At 35.2% G+C, this 18,763-nt stretch overlaps 1 protein-coding gene across 2 annotated transcripts in view; it reads right to left on the reverse strand.

The window, feature by feature from the left end:
- Window positions 1-214: 214 nt before the first annotated feature.
- The window catches only part of LOC149795248 (uncharacterized), a 36,867-nt gene continuing 18,318 nt past the window's right edge, over window positions 215-18,763 (reverse strand). The window contains exon 2 of one of the 2 annotated variants that reach the window (XR_016422291.1): window positions 215-677. Coding sequence is in view for 1 of the 2 variants with exons in the window: in XM_089964971.1 (XP_089821097.1) it covers window positions 16,513-17,577 (1,065 nt within the window). In the remaining variant the exon portion in view is untranslated. Of the gene's footprint in view, window positions 678-12,652; window positions 17,593-18,763 lie in introns of those variants that run through there. The other variant, XM_089964971.1, reaches the window with a different exon arrangement.

Here is an 18,763-nt window from a genome sequence, read left to right on the forward strand (position 1 = left end):
ATGTAGTAGAAAGACGGTAGGTTTTCTATTAGGACTCTCATAAAAGGATGACCTTTTCGACATCCCATTAAAGAGTCGCTCGTCAGCCTTGGAATGTGGAAATATAAAATAGACTCTTCGTGCCAAATTTGGCTCAGAAAGCACGCAAACGATCTCAAAATCTTGTCTAAGGGTACCAAGATTTTCCACCCTGCATCAGCGTATACCCCTCCAAATTCGAACAATATCATGTACCGAATAGCTTCTTCTCGAAATTGCTGTGTTATATAACCATCATAGAAGGGGGCGATGTCTTTAAACTTTTCATGAACAAGTTTGTTTATTTTCTTGCTTGTCCAGACTACATATTTCCAAGAAGACTCCATGTTGATCATAGTTTTCATTTTTTTATTTTTTTTATTCCAAAACTGATGAATAATCATGGGAATTCGAACTTCCCCATCAGACTTCGATTTCTCCTTGTATTCAAGGTCTCTTGGAATTTCATCCAAGGAATTTGCTTTCAAGCGCTTGCCAAACTGAGATTTCGTCGGACATATGGATACTAACTCTCGCGAAAAGAAGCAATCGTCTATCTTTGTATATGCTATCAGTGTACATATAGAGAGGGCTCCTAAGAGAATATTCGTAGTGTCAAAACGCCGCATGTCACACTGTCACCTTGTGTCTGTCTCAACCTGAAATTACACAAGGAAATCATGAAGAATCATTACTATCATCAAAACACATAATTTCATTGCAGCCGACAGCTGTCGATATCCCGCTTAATATATACAAAGTGGTTAGCTCAAGCATTTATCCGTCTGTCTGTCTGCCAAGCCAAGCAAAGACAAAGAAATAAAAAACAATAAAATCTGAGCATACAAATACATTTAAACATACAAGCAGGAAGAGGTATCAATGAGAACGAATGTGCCAGAATAATCAGAGGGGAAGGTGTGGATAAATATTTGAGTGCACCTGGAAGTAAATTGGTGGTAGAAATTGAATTACGTATATTTTAAATCTACATTTTACCAACATTATCTAAATGAAAACTTTGAATTGAATGAACTTTCAAAATTGTTAAAATTTAACGTAATTGCAAAATATCCAAAGTCTTAAAATATGTCAACATGTTAATGAAAGCAGTCTTTGAGCGGATACAAGGTGTCATGTCGGGGTAGGCTATATGTTTCTTTAGCTCATTAAAAATATACTGTTTAACTTATATGCGTTACGAAAATGAATGAGATGATATCCTGTGGGAGGCGTCTAATTTTTATGTAAACATAAACTATGATATTGTAAGAACACCTGCAACAAGTGTTTTCAGCTCCCGCCCAACCATTCTAGACCTCCCGTGAACAGAGTTGGTGCAATAAATATAAATAAGGAGATAACAATACATATCCATCTACAACATTAAATGACTACAAGCACATGATATGTACGGAATGCTGAGTAGTCAGATGCTCAAATTAAATAGCGTGACACAGAATACAATTGATGTCTCAGATTTGCTAGCAATTAAATAATGGACTTCCGATTTATAAAAAAGAAGAAAATAAAAGGAAAAGAATAAAAACAAACAACTATTACAATGAAGTGATACAAAAGATTTTGTAATAGAGAGACTAATGTACCAAAATAAATTATGTCATATGCATAACATTGTACATTGTTGAGAAGAACACATCAGGGCTAACTCAATCAATAAATACAAAATACAATATGGCTTGAGATTTTGACTTAACCATCTTATTTAGGTAGTGGCGACCACTACAACTGGATCAAGAATATTTTCCTGGCCTTTACATATCACAGTCTTCGAAAGTTAGTTAATATGAGGGTACATTTTTCGTATTATAAAAATATTATCGCTATGTGCAATACGTTTACATTTTGAACATGTTTTCAGTGCAGTAATATTATAGATGTACAGTATTGTAATATAATCTGTAATAGTTTTAAATTCAGTTTAAAAATTGGAGATTTTTCATTGCTAACAAGATAACAGAATTCAATGACGAGTGGACTTTTTCAGTTTCGATAATGCCAAAGTATGATAATGATGAGAGACATTACACTGGGGGCAAGAGAGACTGAGTGGAGTTACTTGGGAATTCGAGATGAAAATGTCGAATGAATTTTAAAATTATATGGTTACTTCAGACAACTTGGTAGGCTGGACATACTCTTTATGCAAGATACCGGCTAACTTATAGTGGACCGAAGATTAACTTAGAGGTGTGACGAATTATGCACTATGTGTTTTGGGGTAACAACAGTGACATACGTTGACAGGGCATGATGGGTTTCGATAACGCCAGAATTATCAAAACATTTTGCACCAAAATGGTGGCGAGAGACTGAATGAAGTTACTTGGTGAATTTGATTTAAAAAGTCGAATGATGTTCACAAAAATTGATTACCGAGGACGATAAAATTTGTTGAACATTCTTCTCTTTGCAAGATTGCAACGGTATTGTACAGGCGTCAGTAGCTACATTTAAGTCAAGTACTAAGTATTTTGGGATCACAAGTTTGACTCAGAGTATATATATATATATATATATATATATATATATATATATATATATATATATATATATATATATATATATATATATATATATATATATATATATAAAGTCGTGGCAGCCTGTTCAACTTGTTTAAAAATATGATGCATATTACAAGATTCAGTATTATAGGGGATGATGTCGTTTCTGATTTTTCTGGTTAGGTGGAGTACCTTCTCTTGCCCTTTTTTAAATTTATACCACGAATGACTCTGTGCTACTTTTTCCACTACCAAAAATATCTTCAATCACCTACTACTAAATATTTTACAAAGCGATAGTTTATATGATTATGCCTGTAATGATGCATATTTATGTCGATCTATGAAGAGCACATTAATTTAGACAAGAGAACAGTTCATTAGATTTATGGGGACAGGTGCGTGTTAAATCGCTATACTGCAATGATTTTTAATGTCTGTGTCGTTAGAGGAAGTGATTCTTAACTAAGCTTTTTTTAACCGTCAGACAAACTGGATGGAAACGATTGACTTAGATATTTGTATCGAACATGTCTGATCTGAATTTGTTCCGACTCAGTTATTTGGAAATGTAGAAGTCAGGCTGACCTCAATTGTGGCGCCTAGTTATAAAAGGCAGTAGATATATTTAATCCTGATTGGTTACGCTAAATAAGAGGCGTGTTTCCCACACGAAATTTCTTGGGTTTTATATGTCCCATCGCAGAAGTTTAGTTAGTATACGTTTTTCTGCAAGAGGAAAGAAAAATATAGGCGACTCCGAGATTGAATTTAGAAGAAATTCTCTCGTAAAACATTTATCCGAGGGAACTGATGTCTGGAAAGTCGACGGACACAATTCTGGCGGCAGAAGCGAGCAAAGCTGGGAAGCACAGGATATTTACGTCAATCTCATGTAATTCGTTGATAGCAATATAATGATTTGCTTGAAGTGATTTGCTTATATTTGCATGAATTTATTTGTTTAAATCCGTAGATCAATTTTCTTGATATGAATATAATTGTGTTTGAGTTCATCGATCTGAATTCGTACAATGATTTTCTTAATATAATTTTGACGAATTGTTTGAATTTGTCGTCTTGATTGTTATAGGAATCTAAGAATTTCATGCATTACCTCAGTGGATATGAGTTACGAGAATTCGTGTGAATTCTCCGATCTCAGATGATTTCATGCATGATAAAGACTTGAGTGCTTATTGACTGAAATTAACGTTGTTAAGCCATGAAGTGAGATTTCACGTATGCTAAAGATCTGAATGTGTGTATTCGCTGAAAATTACTTAATTAAGTCATGTAATAAATTTCATTCATTAATTTGTGAAATTGAGACGAGAACGGAACTGTTATGTCTCGTGTGATGTTAATGCGAGTCAGTGATGAAAACAGCCGTTAGGAAGTACATTAATCTTATGAAACTAGGTTTGTTTATGGTCTGCCGTGTTTGGCTTGTCCACATAGTCTTTGGTATCTGTTTGAAATTCCAATAGGATGATATCTGACTTAACGAGGGGGAGTAATGATCTATTCTCACTAGGATATCTGACAGATTTAGGTTGCTTCTCTGTTTATTTTAAAAGGGGAAATAACTCTACTGAAGTATCCAAGTACCTACTTATTCAAGTATCTACGTATCTACGTACTTACGTATCCACCTACCCACACAAAGTTCGAGGGCCGAAAGAGGCGAGACAATAGAGAGTTTGAAGAAGCAAAAGCGAAAGGACCAAGAAGACCAGCCACAGTGAAGTTGGAGTGAAACCGGAAATAAGCAGGTTATGAAGCTGTAAAAGGCAATGACTTCGATTGCTCACTCGATTCGATGATGAACCAATTATATCTTTTAAACATATCGGCTATTGATATAAGTATATCTGTGTTTGAAATTCGGTGAATGATTTATTTCAAAAGAGAATTATATCTTCCTAATGTAACGTATTATCACAGTTGTATATGTAATTGATTAAATTGTTGTATTTCATGTACGGGGCTCGTGTCATTCTGTTCTATATATATGCTCAGATTTCTATTTATTCCATCTATAAGTTTCACAATTTATATTAATATTTACTCGATTCGGGCAACAACACTGAGGGCGATCACCCTGTAGATAACGATGACCGAATAAAGCGGACACCTGCAAGAAGGTACAATCCGCTAACACCCCTTCCCGTCACAATGCCTTTGGCAATATGTTAACGCGATGGTTAAAAAAGAAAGGTTTGCAAAATATAACGATTATTACAATTATAGACATTTTGTTTACAAATAAAATTCGTTCGAAACCGATAGGCTCCAGAGCAATTGACTTGCCATGCTAATGTTTGAGGACTGCTGAACCAGTGTACAAAAATATTTAAAGATTAACCCTGCTACGGTGATATTCACAACGGAAGACAGGAAACATCTTAACCTGACAAACATGTGTCATGTCGTGGTTTTATTTATTTTCATGGGTATCAATTTTCTTGGCATTGTAACAAAAGGGCGTTTTTATTTGTGCATTCGTGGGTTTGCTTCTGTCAAACTTTGCGTATATATAATATTCAAGATATATCCCCCGGCAGGAAAAGATATGAGAGATAGGACTTAATTATGTGTGAATTTATGAAGCATGGCCTGTATAATTTTGCAGTTTTTGAATTACTTACCTGATAAAAGTCTGAGTTTACCAAAGACATGATTAACAATACACACACACACACACACACACATATATATATATATGTGTGTGTGTATATATATATATATATATATATATATATATATATATATATATATATATATACTGGACCAATAAATTTAGTATTTTTGCAGACTTGTTGTCTCTTGTGCATAAAAATTCGTAGTTAAAATACAGTGTGCGTTCAGAAGGATTTGAATTTTAACATAAAATGTTGCCTGAAACATGAAGTATAAATGAATACTTTAATACTTTATGAAGTGTCTTTATCCTTATTGTTTTTACATATTGATTTAGGGCGGTGAGTAGAACTACCAACGACTGGATACTGAATACATACGTGGATACTGAGATAAGGTAAAATGTTTAATAACTATTATAGTTTTCAAACAAAGCGTTAAAAAAAACACGTTAAAGACAATTAAAATAATATAGTTAGGAGATAAGCATCTAAGGTTTGATGATCGCTAGGAAATGTATGCTTACAAAAAACGGTGACTGGTGATGGATGAGTTTTGATGATCGCTAGGAAATGTACGGGTACAAAAAAGGGTATTGGTGAGAGGTGAGCTTTAATGATCGCTAGGAAATGTATGCGTACAAAAAACGGGGATTGGTGAGAGGTGAGCTTTAATGATCGCTAGGAAATGGATGCGTACAAAAAACGGGGATTGGTGAGGAGTGAGCTTTGACAATCGCTAGGAAATGTATGCGTACAAAACACGGGGATGGATGAGAGGTGAGCTTTGACGATCACTAGGAAATGTATGCGTACAAAAAACGGGGATTGGTGATGGGTGAGTTTTGATGATCGCTAGGAAATTTATGTAAACAAAAAACGGGGATTGGTGATGGGCAAGTTTTGATGATCGCTAGGAAATGTATGCGTACAAAAAACTGGGATTGGTGAGAGGTGAACTTTAATGATCGCTAGGAAATGTATGTGTGCAAAAAACGGGGATGGATGAGAGGTGAGCATTGACGATCGTTAGGAACTGTATACGTTTAAAAAAAGGGGGATTGGTGAGTGGTCTTTCTGCGTCATATGTGACTCATTCTTCGTTGGGTCTTTAAATTCCTGTCTCGGAGCAAGCATGAAAGTTTACGAAAATTAGTACCCCGCCAAAAAAACGTTACACCACAGTATGTGAGACAGAACTTCATGATGAGAAAATACGATATTATTATCATTTAACTGGCAGGTATATAGGTCCTGCTCCTGGTGGTTGTAACTTAAATTACAGATATACAACGTACTACCAAATCTCCTTCAATTTTTCAGGCTGAAAAATATTATGATTCAAAAGGTAATGATAATACAAAACAGTCATTCAATATACATTTAGTTTCGGCAGACTTGGTAGTTGATATATTTGTAAAGGATATCGGCGACGAATTTAAATTAATGATGACGTAATATAAGATAGGTCAAGGTGAAGACTATTAGTGCATCAAAATGGCTATAGGTTGCACTGAAGCAGCTGGCAAAGATACATGGATTTGAAGAATATTTGGTTAACAATCAAGAACGTTAGGTAGGCAATCAACATCATTAGGTGGGCAAACAAGAACATCAGGAAGGCCGTCAAGAGCATTAGGTGGGCATACAATAAATCAGGAAGGCCGTCAAGAGCATTAGGTGGGCATACAAGAACATCAGGAAGGCAATCAACATCATTAGGTGGGCAAACAAGAACATCAGGAAGGCCGTCAAGAGCATTAGGTGGGCATACACGAACATCAGGAAGCCGTCAAGAGCATTAGGTTGGCATACAAGAATATCAGGAAGGCCGTCAAGAGCATTAGGTGGGCATACAAGAACATCAGGAAGGCAATCAACATCATTAGGTGGGCAAACAAGAACATCAGGAAGCCGTCAAGAGCATTAGGTGGGCATACAAGAATATCAGGAAGGCCGTCAAGAGCATTAGGTGGGCAAACAAGAACATCAGGAAGGCCGTCAAGAGCATTAGGTGGGCATACAATAAATCAGGAAGGCCGTCAAGAGCATTAGGTGGACATACAAGAACATCAGGAAGGCAATCAACATCATTAGGTGGGCAAACAAGAACATCAGGAAGGCCGTCAAGAGTATTAGGTGGGCATACAAGAATATCAGGAAGGCCGTCAAGAGCATTAGGTGGGCAAACAAGAACATCAGGAAGGCCGTCAAGAGCATTAGGTGGGCATACAAGAACATCAGGAAGGCATTCAACAGTATTAGGTGGGCAAACAAGAACAGCAGGTAGGCAAACACGATAAACGTCAAAGTCATCAAAGATAATATAATACAGCGGTAATACTAGGAAAGGATTAGTGGCATGCTGAGGGTTAAGTCAGATGTACCAACACGTCTACAAGACAGTTTTTCATACTGCCCACTAACACCTGAAAAGTCAATTCCACAAGAAAGTGAATTATCTCAGCAATAAGAAAAGTTAAACATCGATCATAAATATAATCAAGACGTACATGAAGACACATCTTTTATGAACAATTGAAACAGAGTATTAAGTTCCTTGACATTAACGACTATTCGAAAGAAAATTTATTTAAGACAATAAATGATAACAAAACCTTTCAGGTACTGTGTAAGACGAATTATGTGGATCCCCATACGCGAGTTCTAATGCTCTGGGATATCTTTGGATTACGAACAAAGTGTATTTCTTCAAACCAGACTGAAGAAAAGAAAATATCTCAAGGTGTTAATATATTTGGGATAAAAAAGAATTTAGGATTTCAAATGTACAAAATCTGTCTCTGTAATCAAATTTAAAACTATTAATATATCAACTTACCGAGGTTATACCTTTATGAGATCAACAGCATCAAGATCAATAAAGTAGAATCTAACTTAATATCGAACTGATCCAATAAAAGTAGGAATTCAATAAGCACCGGAGATCCATGTTGTTTTTATTTGGGTTTTGTGTGCGTGGGAGGGGTTGTCTTTTCTTTCAACTCCATTGTGCATTTATCAACTTCTTATTTCTATTCATTTACCTTAAAAAGCAATATTCCCTATGCCCTTTACGTTGTTTAATTCAGCTTTGAATATCTCCTTTTCCCTCTCTATGTCGGTGTTTTATTTGCATAAATGATAACACATACTTTTTTCGTTCTCAATTTGAATGCAGCTGGTTTTGTTGTAATATGTGTTCTAAATTATTCATATCTTTTCGCATTCGTATTTCTATGTGTTTCGTTTAATCAATATAACAAAACAAAGATATTATTAACCAGTTATCGATAAACATAATCTTTTGTATCTGCTTTCGTGTGTCATATGACAGTAGTAACCTCCGTTCTGAGCGTTGATAAAGTCTGACCGGTTAGCAGTTTAATTTTGCTGTTTAAATCAGAAACATCCAGTTGTTCTAATGCTGTTTATCATTCTCACGTTCACAATAGTTCGTTGGTGTTGTCATCTATGTTTCGGTTAACTTGGTTACAGCATTTTCTGCAGCTTTCAGAAAACGCTTGAGTCAGCAATTATCTTGTCATTCAAGCTGGTAATAGTGTATTGATTTAACCATTTCTTGAATTATAAACTAGTTTTGTCGAATCTATGTTTAAACAAGTCATGTGCATCCAAAATATTTTTCCTGTTGTTATCAATCTGTATTTGGGACTCTTAAATCGGATCAGCTCTGTTACTATAACTTTATTGATCAGCTGTGTGTTTTGTACTTGCTTGTTAGCTTCTTATTTTAATATCTCCAGATTATTATGTCTTTGAAATATCCATCCTGTCCAGCAGCACAAAGATTTAAATCTATAATCATAAAAGATTTCCAATATGTAAAAGCAAACAAGTGATCTTCATTGGTCAATTTCCTTTATTTGCACTCTGCTTACATCTGTGATGCTACTTTATGTTGTTGTTGTTGTTGTTTTGGGGTTTAACGCCATTTTTCAGCACACGATAGGCTATACATGGCGGCCAGTATTAATGGTGGAGGAAGAACCCGGGAAAACCCCGGAAAGAACCACCGACCCTCGAGAAGCTACTGGCAAGCTTTCTCACATACCCACATTGGCTGAATCTTAGACTCGAACCGCAGCAGACAGAGGTGAGATGGCAGTGATCCGTAACGAAGAGCGCTTTAGACCACTCGGCCACTCGGGGCCCCCTACTTTATATATATATATATATATATATATATATATATATATATATATATATATATATATATATATATATATATATATATATATATATATATATATATATATATATGGCGGATAATGTTAAGTTTTACTGACAAATAATTTAGTCGAATTGAAGAGTCTCTTGGTCAAACACTGGTGTCAGGAAATGGTTTATATAAAACACGACGATGAACAACGACAGAGTCTGTGAAAGACGAGGTTAAAGACACGTGGACGTGCATGCGTGTTAGTAATATGTGCACTTTAGGAAATCTTTTTGACTTTTCAATTAATCTATGAACGGGATCGAACACGTGAATGCTTACTTCAAATGGACGCGTTGTATCACCATGCAAGAAGGCATTTAGAATTAAATTACCAAAGTTTTGAGGGACTGAAACAGTCTTACGCGTTGTTCTTTGTAATAAACGCACGAAAAAAGAAGTATTTTATACTATCTACAGAAATACATCAACAAAAAGTGATCCGATCATATTCTTTTGTAAATAAATGTGGATTAGGCGAACTGCAATTCGTTTTAGATTGGAAATGAAGAATTTGAAATTTCCTTTCTCCCCGTAAAAGTTTCTGGGAACGTGAGTGTCGCGATTATTTAATGTGCTTTTAAAGTAGCTAATATAATCAATTTGACACAATGCTCTCTAATACCATGATTTAAGAAAGGACCCCGTCCCTATAGAGAATTAAATTTTCATTATTCGTTACAAAGAATATATCAACGTAGGCGAGTTTTCAGTGAAATAAGTGGGATGATTCATTCATTGATGAAAGGAAAGCTCATCATAGTGATTTCATTTTTTCACCTGAAAGTGGATATAACATACCGAAATTAAAGTCGCCTGTTAAAGTTATATATATATATATATATATATATATATATATATATATATATATATATATATATATATATATATATATATATATATATATATATATATAAAATCTCTATTAACAGCAACGTGTATGGAGCATGGAAGTTTCTAGCATTGAAACCTACCAAAATATACATCCGTCTAAAGAAAGGTCAATGCCAAACCATTCTGCATTTAGTTCAAGATTATATCGTCTGTGGACATGCAGTTATTCTTTCACAAATATTATGGTGCAACCGTCAATATGTACTGGATCTTTCCTAACTGGGTTCTGGTAAAATTGGCGGGAATGTTCCTCAGAGGAACTGGAGGGATTAAGTCAAGTTCCGGTGAAGGCTAAAAATATATAATTCCTGTGATTCTGCATAAAATATATATAGTTTGGACGAAACACTTTGAACATTATAGTGCGTAATGGAGAGGTGGTATGAAAAGTCAAGCAGATTGCGAGGCGAAACTAACGAGATATATATGCCCTATGATGAACTACTGTTATGTATATTTGATTTAATTTATATCTGATTTACTTGTTTGTAAGTTTTAAAAAAATTTATTTTTAATTTCATTATATGTCAAAATAATGTAGTTTTGTTTACTAGGAAAATAGTTTGACCTTGACTTGTTCATTTTTAAACACTTAAAGCTGACCTAGTTCCCGACCTTAATTCAAAATTAGTAACAGCTACGTGAACAAGTTTTTTTTTTTTTTTTAAAGTTTTTTTTATTATTGTGGGAATAATAAGGTTGAGATCGAAGCTGTATTGGATACGTGACCCTAGGCTTGTAAATAGTGTTAGTGAAGTAACCAACCTTTTTTATTGTATTCTTAGAGTAAAATAATTGGTTTTCGTCAGAGCCATGTTTTGAGTACGTGATGTAAACATGATCATGTGGCCCTCATACGGGCACCCATTATACGCCTCACAATTACTGTATAACCATTGTTTTAGAGAAATAATCTCAATCTGAGCTTAAAACACTTGATGTCAAGTCCTTTCATTCTGTTGTAGCCGGTTTTCGAGTGATATGTTAATTTTTCGTCAGATTATTTGGATTCTAAAAGATTAATTTTTTTCTCTGGAAATATTTTGAGTGCTCCAACAGAATTCATGAACAAAGACATTTCTTAAAAATTGTATTCCGAGTTCCAACACCGGAGTGTTATTTCTTGTGTTTCTACAATCAACTGTAGACAACAGCACTGTACAAGATATAACATACATCATCGCCTTCCATCTTGGATTCTTCGTCGGGACTCTAACTTGAATTCATCAGAACATTTCATTATTAGGAATTCTACAATTTTATTTGTAGATTATTCTTGGATTATATTTGGATTCGATTCTTACAACCGTAAGTTCTTATATTTTCATTTTAACAGTATTTTTCCAGGGAAATAAATTATTTGTTAAATTTTTCAAAGCTTGTTGTTTTCACTCTGTTCGAGCCTAAACACGTGACATAAGACTACTGAAGGAGGCTGTAAAGCCTTGACCCAGATTAAAAATGAATATCATCGGCTACAAGTTCACCAACTAGAAGGTAAAAACTAGATTAAATAAAGAGCGCATAAGAGAGAAAGTTAACTGATATTACTTCAATTAGAATTGTTTGCTAGAGTACGTCTAGAGTTACCAATTGACATAAGATTACTGAAGGAGGCTGTAAAGCCTTGACCCAGCTTAAAATGAATATCATCGGCTACAAGTTCAGCAACTTGAAGGTCAAAACTAGATTAAATAAAAGAATAAAAGTTAACTGATATTACTTCAATTAAAATTGTTTGTTAGAGTACGTCTAGAGTTACCAACTAATTTGATCCTATATGAAATCAGCGAGTACTTGTGCACTTGAAACAAAATAGACGTACTACCATGGCATCTTTGGATCAGGGACATAATGAAAACATGAAGCATTTTAAGTCCTTGTCATACGTCAATGATGAAACAAGAGTTGCCACTATGAAGATGCATCCCGTTGATCCTTCACTAAATTAACATAATTTGTTAAGTAATACCTGTGTCATCACATATCCTTATGATTTCGCTCCATATGGACGAGTAAGACAGCACGTAATAAAGGCATATTTATATTTAAATCCGATGACGATGAGGACCACGTGGTGTTATCGAATATTATATCTCGATGAGCCCATCATAGCGAATGATATCCCAGTCTCTAGCTCCCTTAATTTTCACGTTAGAGTCTCGGAATGTAGATGTACAATCATTTCAACACCATTTCCTATCAACATACATAGTAACACCACTAATTAGATACATGCTGAAAAAGATTGGTATATGTACATGTAATCTGCATTGATGGCATATAGTTATAGAACAGTCTATTTTTAGTACAAAAACAATGGACTGGTGTACAGTTGTAGATGAGTTTATTTTTCATGGTTCTGGGAACCATAGCGTGCCAGTGGGAAACAAAAGTTCTCTACATCATCTATTTTTCATTAAAATAGATTAAAATTTACGTACTGTCTGTTTATGATACAATCCATCTACTTACCATCAATAATTATTATTAATTAATCCTGTACCTAATTACAAGTGAATATATATATATATATATATATATATATATATATATATATATATATATATATATATATATATATATATATATATATATATATGTGTGTGTGTGTGTGTGTGTGTGTGTGTGTTTACTTCATTGGTGAAAAGGGAACATACTGGCTATTTTCATTTAGTTCAGATTTTAATTTGCTATTCTGAATGGAGTTTGTTGCAATCATCAATACACACTTATTTCATATTTTAAAATGTCTAAAGAGTTCATGTTGGTCAGATACTGCATTATTGTTATGAAAACATTGATATCATGTTGAAAACAGAAGTACGATCGTCGCAGAATATTACTAAAATAAATGAAGTATATGTCCTTTGACGACGGGACGGAACTGTTTAGAAGGGGTGGTGTTCGTGTATGACTTGACAGAGGCATTCATGCAGTCGTGTACCTGCACTGTTGTGAAATACTGAGCATATGGTCAGAATAACTAGAATGGAATTACATTCACAGATGAAAGTGCAACATGGAATACAGGGACGAAAGGAAATATATAACCAAGGCCCCTCTCATCAATGAAGATCGAGAAATCTAAATTTGAAGGAGTCCCATTGGATGATTATAAGGCAATAGCGTACTAACGAGGGGAGAGGGGGCGGACGGGGCGCTTGCCGAGGACGACAGAGGTCTTGAGGCTATAAAACCACGGCGACCAGAGGTCTTGGGGCGCTATAAATCCATTGGGTCCTCATCGTCACCCCGTGCGCCATTAACCCTTGGTATGCCAATGTGATTAGATAATCAACATACCTGGTATGCGTGACACACCACAATACTTATCGGACTCAGAATACAAAGAAAGAATTAAAAATGGCCCTTTACATTATCAATGAAAAACTGTACATACAATATTTACTTGTATAGAATTTATTAATCAGATTATTTTAAGAAAAAATATGGTGAACATAATTTTTTATTATCATCTTTGAAGTGCTGTGATTTTTCCCCAAAAATTCATCATTGTTGATGAATCCACAATTGACAAATTACAGCAATATAAAAATTATTAGAGCGCAAGCAATTTATGGATCGATGCGTGAAGAATAAGAATTAAGCAAGTTCAGCCGTCCAAGCTCCGCTACAGGAAACATCTGACTCAACAATCTTTGTTCGTGAACATTGATACCCAATTTTATAGGAAACAAGTACACTAAATATGGACTCAAACAAGAACGGTTTGCGAACAATTATCTGAGGTCAATAGGGTTTCGATATTTAGGAGAAGGGAATGTATATTTCAGCCAGTCCAGTTGGGCTAATTAATCATGAAACATTACTTAAAATAAAAAGCCTATTTCCTGAAAAAACGGTCAAATGGAAAATATGATGTGATAAAAAGTTAAAATGGTAAATTTACATTGAGAGAGAAAGGAAACAGTTCTTTTTATATGAAGATTCAATTCACTATATTATGCTATGGGTTCAAAAACTGCAAACTATTAGTGTAGAAAAGTGCAGATTACAAATATTTGTAGATGTAAATTATCATTAGGATTATGCAATGGAACTGGCTCAAAGACTAAAAATATTTTGTGCTGACAGAAATAATGTCCATAATTGTTGATGAACCTGATCATACCCGCTTGATTCTGGGCAAGGTATTTACTATACTTATACACCAGTACATAATCTGAAATATATCCAAGTGCCGCTAATATTTAAGCAATAATAATTCCAAGTAAATAATAATTACACGCATTTCTAGCTGGCTGTTTTACATATCTATTCTAGTACTCAAATGTGCTAATATTTAACACTACAGACCCACAATGCATTAGACAGTTTTGCACGTTCCTAATGTGAATGTGGTTGTTGGCGAAGTACAGTATGACATGAATGTACTTCATATATATATATATATATATATATATATATATATATATATATATATATATATATATATATATATATAATTTGTACATGTACATTAGAAATACTCAATACTAAAGCCACATTTAGCTATTAGCACCTTTTATCATTTACAAATATCATGCAAAGGTTTTTTTGTAAATCAAGAATAAGTAAATGTATATACATGTATCGGGTATTTGTTTTATATGCATGCAGCGTAATTTAGTACTCTGTTTAACGAAAGTTAGCGTCTCCGATAAGGTCTGTTCTTAAATTTACACGAGTTGAACATACATTAGAGTCTCATCAAATGATTTCAAGGATGAAACTGGTACAGTACCACTTAAAATTTCGAATACATTTAACCGTCTAATGGCTCGTTCTTCATGTATGCGAAAAGGAGCAGTTCTTCTAGTTGATGTAATATCTTCCGCACTAAGCTGCGATTTACACTTAGTAAATGCTGTTATATTTATTCCCAATAGAAATAGCAAGTTGTGAATAGGAAAACCTCGGTCGGCCATTATTTCATCTCCCGGTCAAAGAGTTCAGAAATCCACTTTTTTCCACTATAAACCTATCACTTGCTCTGCCAACAAATGCTTTATATATCAGCATTCTTTGCCCATGGGTGGTATTGCAACAATATATTTAGCTGTGTCATGAGACTTGTAATTTTTGAAATCTCACATCTGCTCTTTAAGTTAGAAGATCTCAGAATAAAACTCTCTGCTCAGTCTATTACACAAACTGCATGATGGTAATTTTCAAGGAAAGAATCTGGACAGCATGGTCTCATTCAGGAGTCATTCCACTAGGCCCTTTAGTTTGACGGCTAGAACAGGAATCCATGAATTAAATGTTACACACCGAAACTATGGATATTTCAAATCTGCAGGGCAAATAATCAAATATCAATTATAGTTTAACTGATCTTCCAAGTCCATTTCGAATTCGAACGAATTTAATTCAGTCATAACATCAACGGCTGTATTAAACACCTGTTTTGGTACATCAATATATAAAAGTGCATCACTGTCACCAAATCTTTAACTGTTGTCATTGTACGTTAGTCTAATTTGACCTGAACTCCCTTTTCTTCAGTTGACTTAATACTTGTCTGAGTAAAGTTTGTTTGCATGTCTGTCCAGGCTTTTACATAATAGTGACCATTATGAATACAAAATTAGGATTCATGATCCTGTGTAGAAGTACCTATAGGCGTAACAGAGGATGTTGCGACGATCATACTCTAAGCTGAAGTTGGGAAATTTTTATTCGGTTTCTTCGCTAATCTGCCCAATTAACATTTCTGTACAGCACATCCAGGAAGGAGCTATTTAGTATTTCTCTCTGAGGCCTGGAGCTCATTTATCATTTGTTCTGAGCCAAGGGTATGAATTTGATTGATATCGCGCATGAATACATGCCGACCTGACAGCCTCAATGCATCCATACGCCATATAAAACTTATTTCCGATAACTAGGAGAAAACATGTATGTAGCTGCGCATGTGTACTAATCACGACATGCGTTACTGCCGACGTCGTGACTGTAATGCTTTTTGTGGAGAACAATATTCCAAATATACCTATTGATTACATCTTTCTTCAAGTGTCATATGCCACAATTTAAAATGATGGCAAAGCCTTCATATATGTATGATGGGTGTTTCTCTTGACCTGCCAAGAAATGGTGAGCTAAACTTATACAATTTAAGATGGTGTAGTAAATATAACTGTGATTTTCTAGAGGCTTGAGTTATGTTCCATTTGTACCCGTTTTATCCCAGCTTAGCAACGGGTATAAGCTGCAGAATATCAAGCGGCTCTGACTCATTGAGTTTTACGTACGTGTGATAATACATATGCTGTGTACATGAGAAAGCGTAGGGTTGTCTATCATATCCTCTTCGCTTTAAGGATTCGCATGCCCATTGCTGTATTTTTGAAAGAGTTTTCCCTTTATTGCAGGTATTCTTAAAATGACTAAACTTCACGGAGTCCATTGTTGGGAAGAAATATTCGGGTGGGGCAAGGTAAACACCGTTTTCGTTTAATGGGTCAAGTTTGGTATTTGCTGCTATATAATTTCTGTAGTTAACAGTCAAAAAATGAGGTCCTGTGGCGGCCAGCATGTCAGGGAAGTGGTAGAAGGATGGTAGGCTTTCGATGAGTTGCTTCATAAAAGGATGTCCTTTCTTGCAAACCATGAATGCATTGCAAGCCAAGCCATCGAAATTACCATCAAGCATCGGATGTTCATGCGGCTCTTGGCCAAGGAAACAAGAATACTTTCTTATAAAAAGATCCAAAGGACGAAGGCTTTTCATGTCTATGTCAGCATAGACTCCTCCAAATTCATACAACAGAACGTAACGAATGGCATCGGCACGAAATATAGGCTTGGTATAGTTTCCGAAGAATGGCAACAAATATGGATGCGATTCTTTAATGACTTTTCTAGAAGCTTCGTCTGTCCAGAAATAGTATTCCCAGTCTGGATGGTTTTGCCAAAATGATCGCATCCAGGGCTGAAACGATCCAGGAATGGTTCTATTTCTCCAAGTTTGATGAATGATTCTTTGAATTCGGAAGGGTCCTTGGTTTGGCAGATATTCTTCAGACGTTATATCATCGGGTAATTTATCCAGTGAGTTCACTCTCAATCTAGTTTCTATGTCAATGTCTTTCAAACCAGTACATGTTGGTACAGAAATGTTTATATTTTCCACACATCTAATCATCCGGGCAATTTTATTCACCAGTGCTATCAATAATAAAAAAATGACAATGCGTCTAATATCCACACTACATTTCGTACTCTTGCACCTTCGCCAGAATATCATGGTGGAAAATGTCCCCTGAAATAGGAAGATTCGACAATTACTAATTTGGTATCATACAGCCCTTTCTAAATTCAAACGTTTTTCGGTAGTCAGTGGAAGAATGTGAAGCTGGGGAGTTTAAATCATATGTAAGAAAATGTGAGGTCCTCTTTTTCAAAAGTCTTTTTATGCCAGAAAAAAAATTTTGAACTCTTCACACCATGTTCAATGACTAAGTATAGTTTCCATGTATTCTTTTACCGGATCATGGGTTACACAAAAATAATGTGAAATCGGCACTTAAAATTCTTATGTCCTATTGTATAAATCTACATTTGTTGTGATCTCAACATTTATGTAAAAGCATCATTTCCTCCCCCCCCAAAAAAAAAAACAACAAAAAAAAAAACAACATACTATGCCACTCTGTAGACGTAGTTATATCGGTTCTGGGGTTTCTTAAATTATTTTAACTTTCTACGAGAGATAGAGATAGGTTAAATGACTAATTTAGAGGACTCGTGCAGGTCCATCTTTATATCTTTATTCTAGGTTTCTATGGGGGGGGGGGCCTAACGTGACTAACTTGCATAGGTCCATCTTTATGCTAAGTTTCTACGAGAGAGAGTGGGTGGCGTAACGTAACTAATTTAGAGGAATGGTACAGTTCCATCTTTCTGCTAAGTTTCTAAGCGGGGGGGGGGGGGGGAGTGTAACGACTAATTTAGAGGACACGTACAGGTCCATCTGTATGCTAAGTTTCAACGGGGGGTGGGGGTGCGTAACGTGACTAATTTAGAGGACTCGTGCAGGTCCATCTTCATAACAATTTGAAAATCACCCGAGGCTAAGGAACATAAAGGTCTATTTTCAACACCTTAATTTATCAAAATAAACTATAAATTCCCAATTGCTCCATCACTTCCGCAAACATGTGCACATGCAGGCTTGATGGCGCTGGGATCCCGAATTCTTCTACTGGTTGAGTTCACGTTGTACTTGCAGTGCGCTGTTTAGTACGTTAATTGCTCAAATTACACTGAACACTTGACTTATTCCTTGAATCCAGGTTAGACACTGAGACTGGTAAATTACTGGCAAAAATATTCCTGATTTTATTTATTTACTTGCTACTTACACTTGTATTGCATTTCATCGGCAACAAGACGAACGTTTAATTGCGTATACGGCAACAAGACGAACGTTT

This window comes from Sinohyriopsis cumingii, chromosome 7, assembly GCF_028554795.1.
Source record: "Sinohyriopsis cumingii isolate HCF-2022 chromosome 7, ASM2855479v2, whole genome shotgun sequence".
In the NCBI taxonomy this organism is placed as follows: Eukaryota; Metazoa; Mollusca; class Bivalvia; order Unionida; family Unionidae; genus Sinohyriopsis; species Sinohyriopsis cumingii.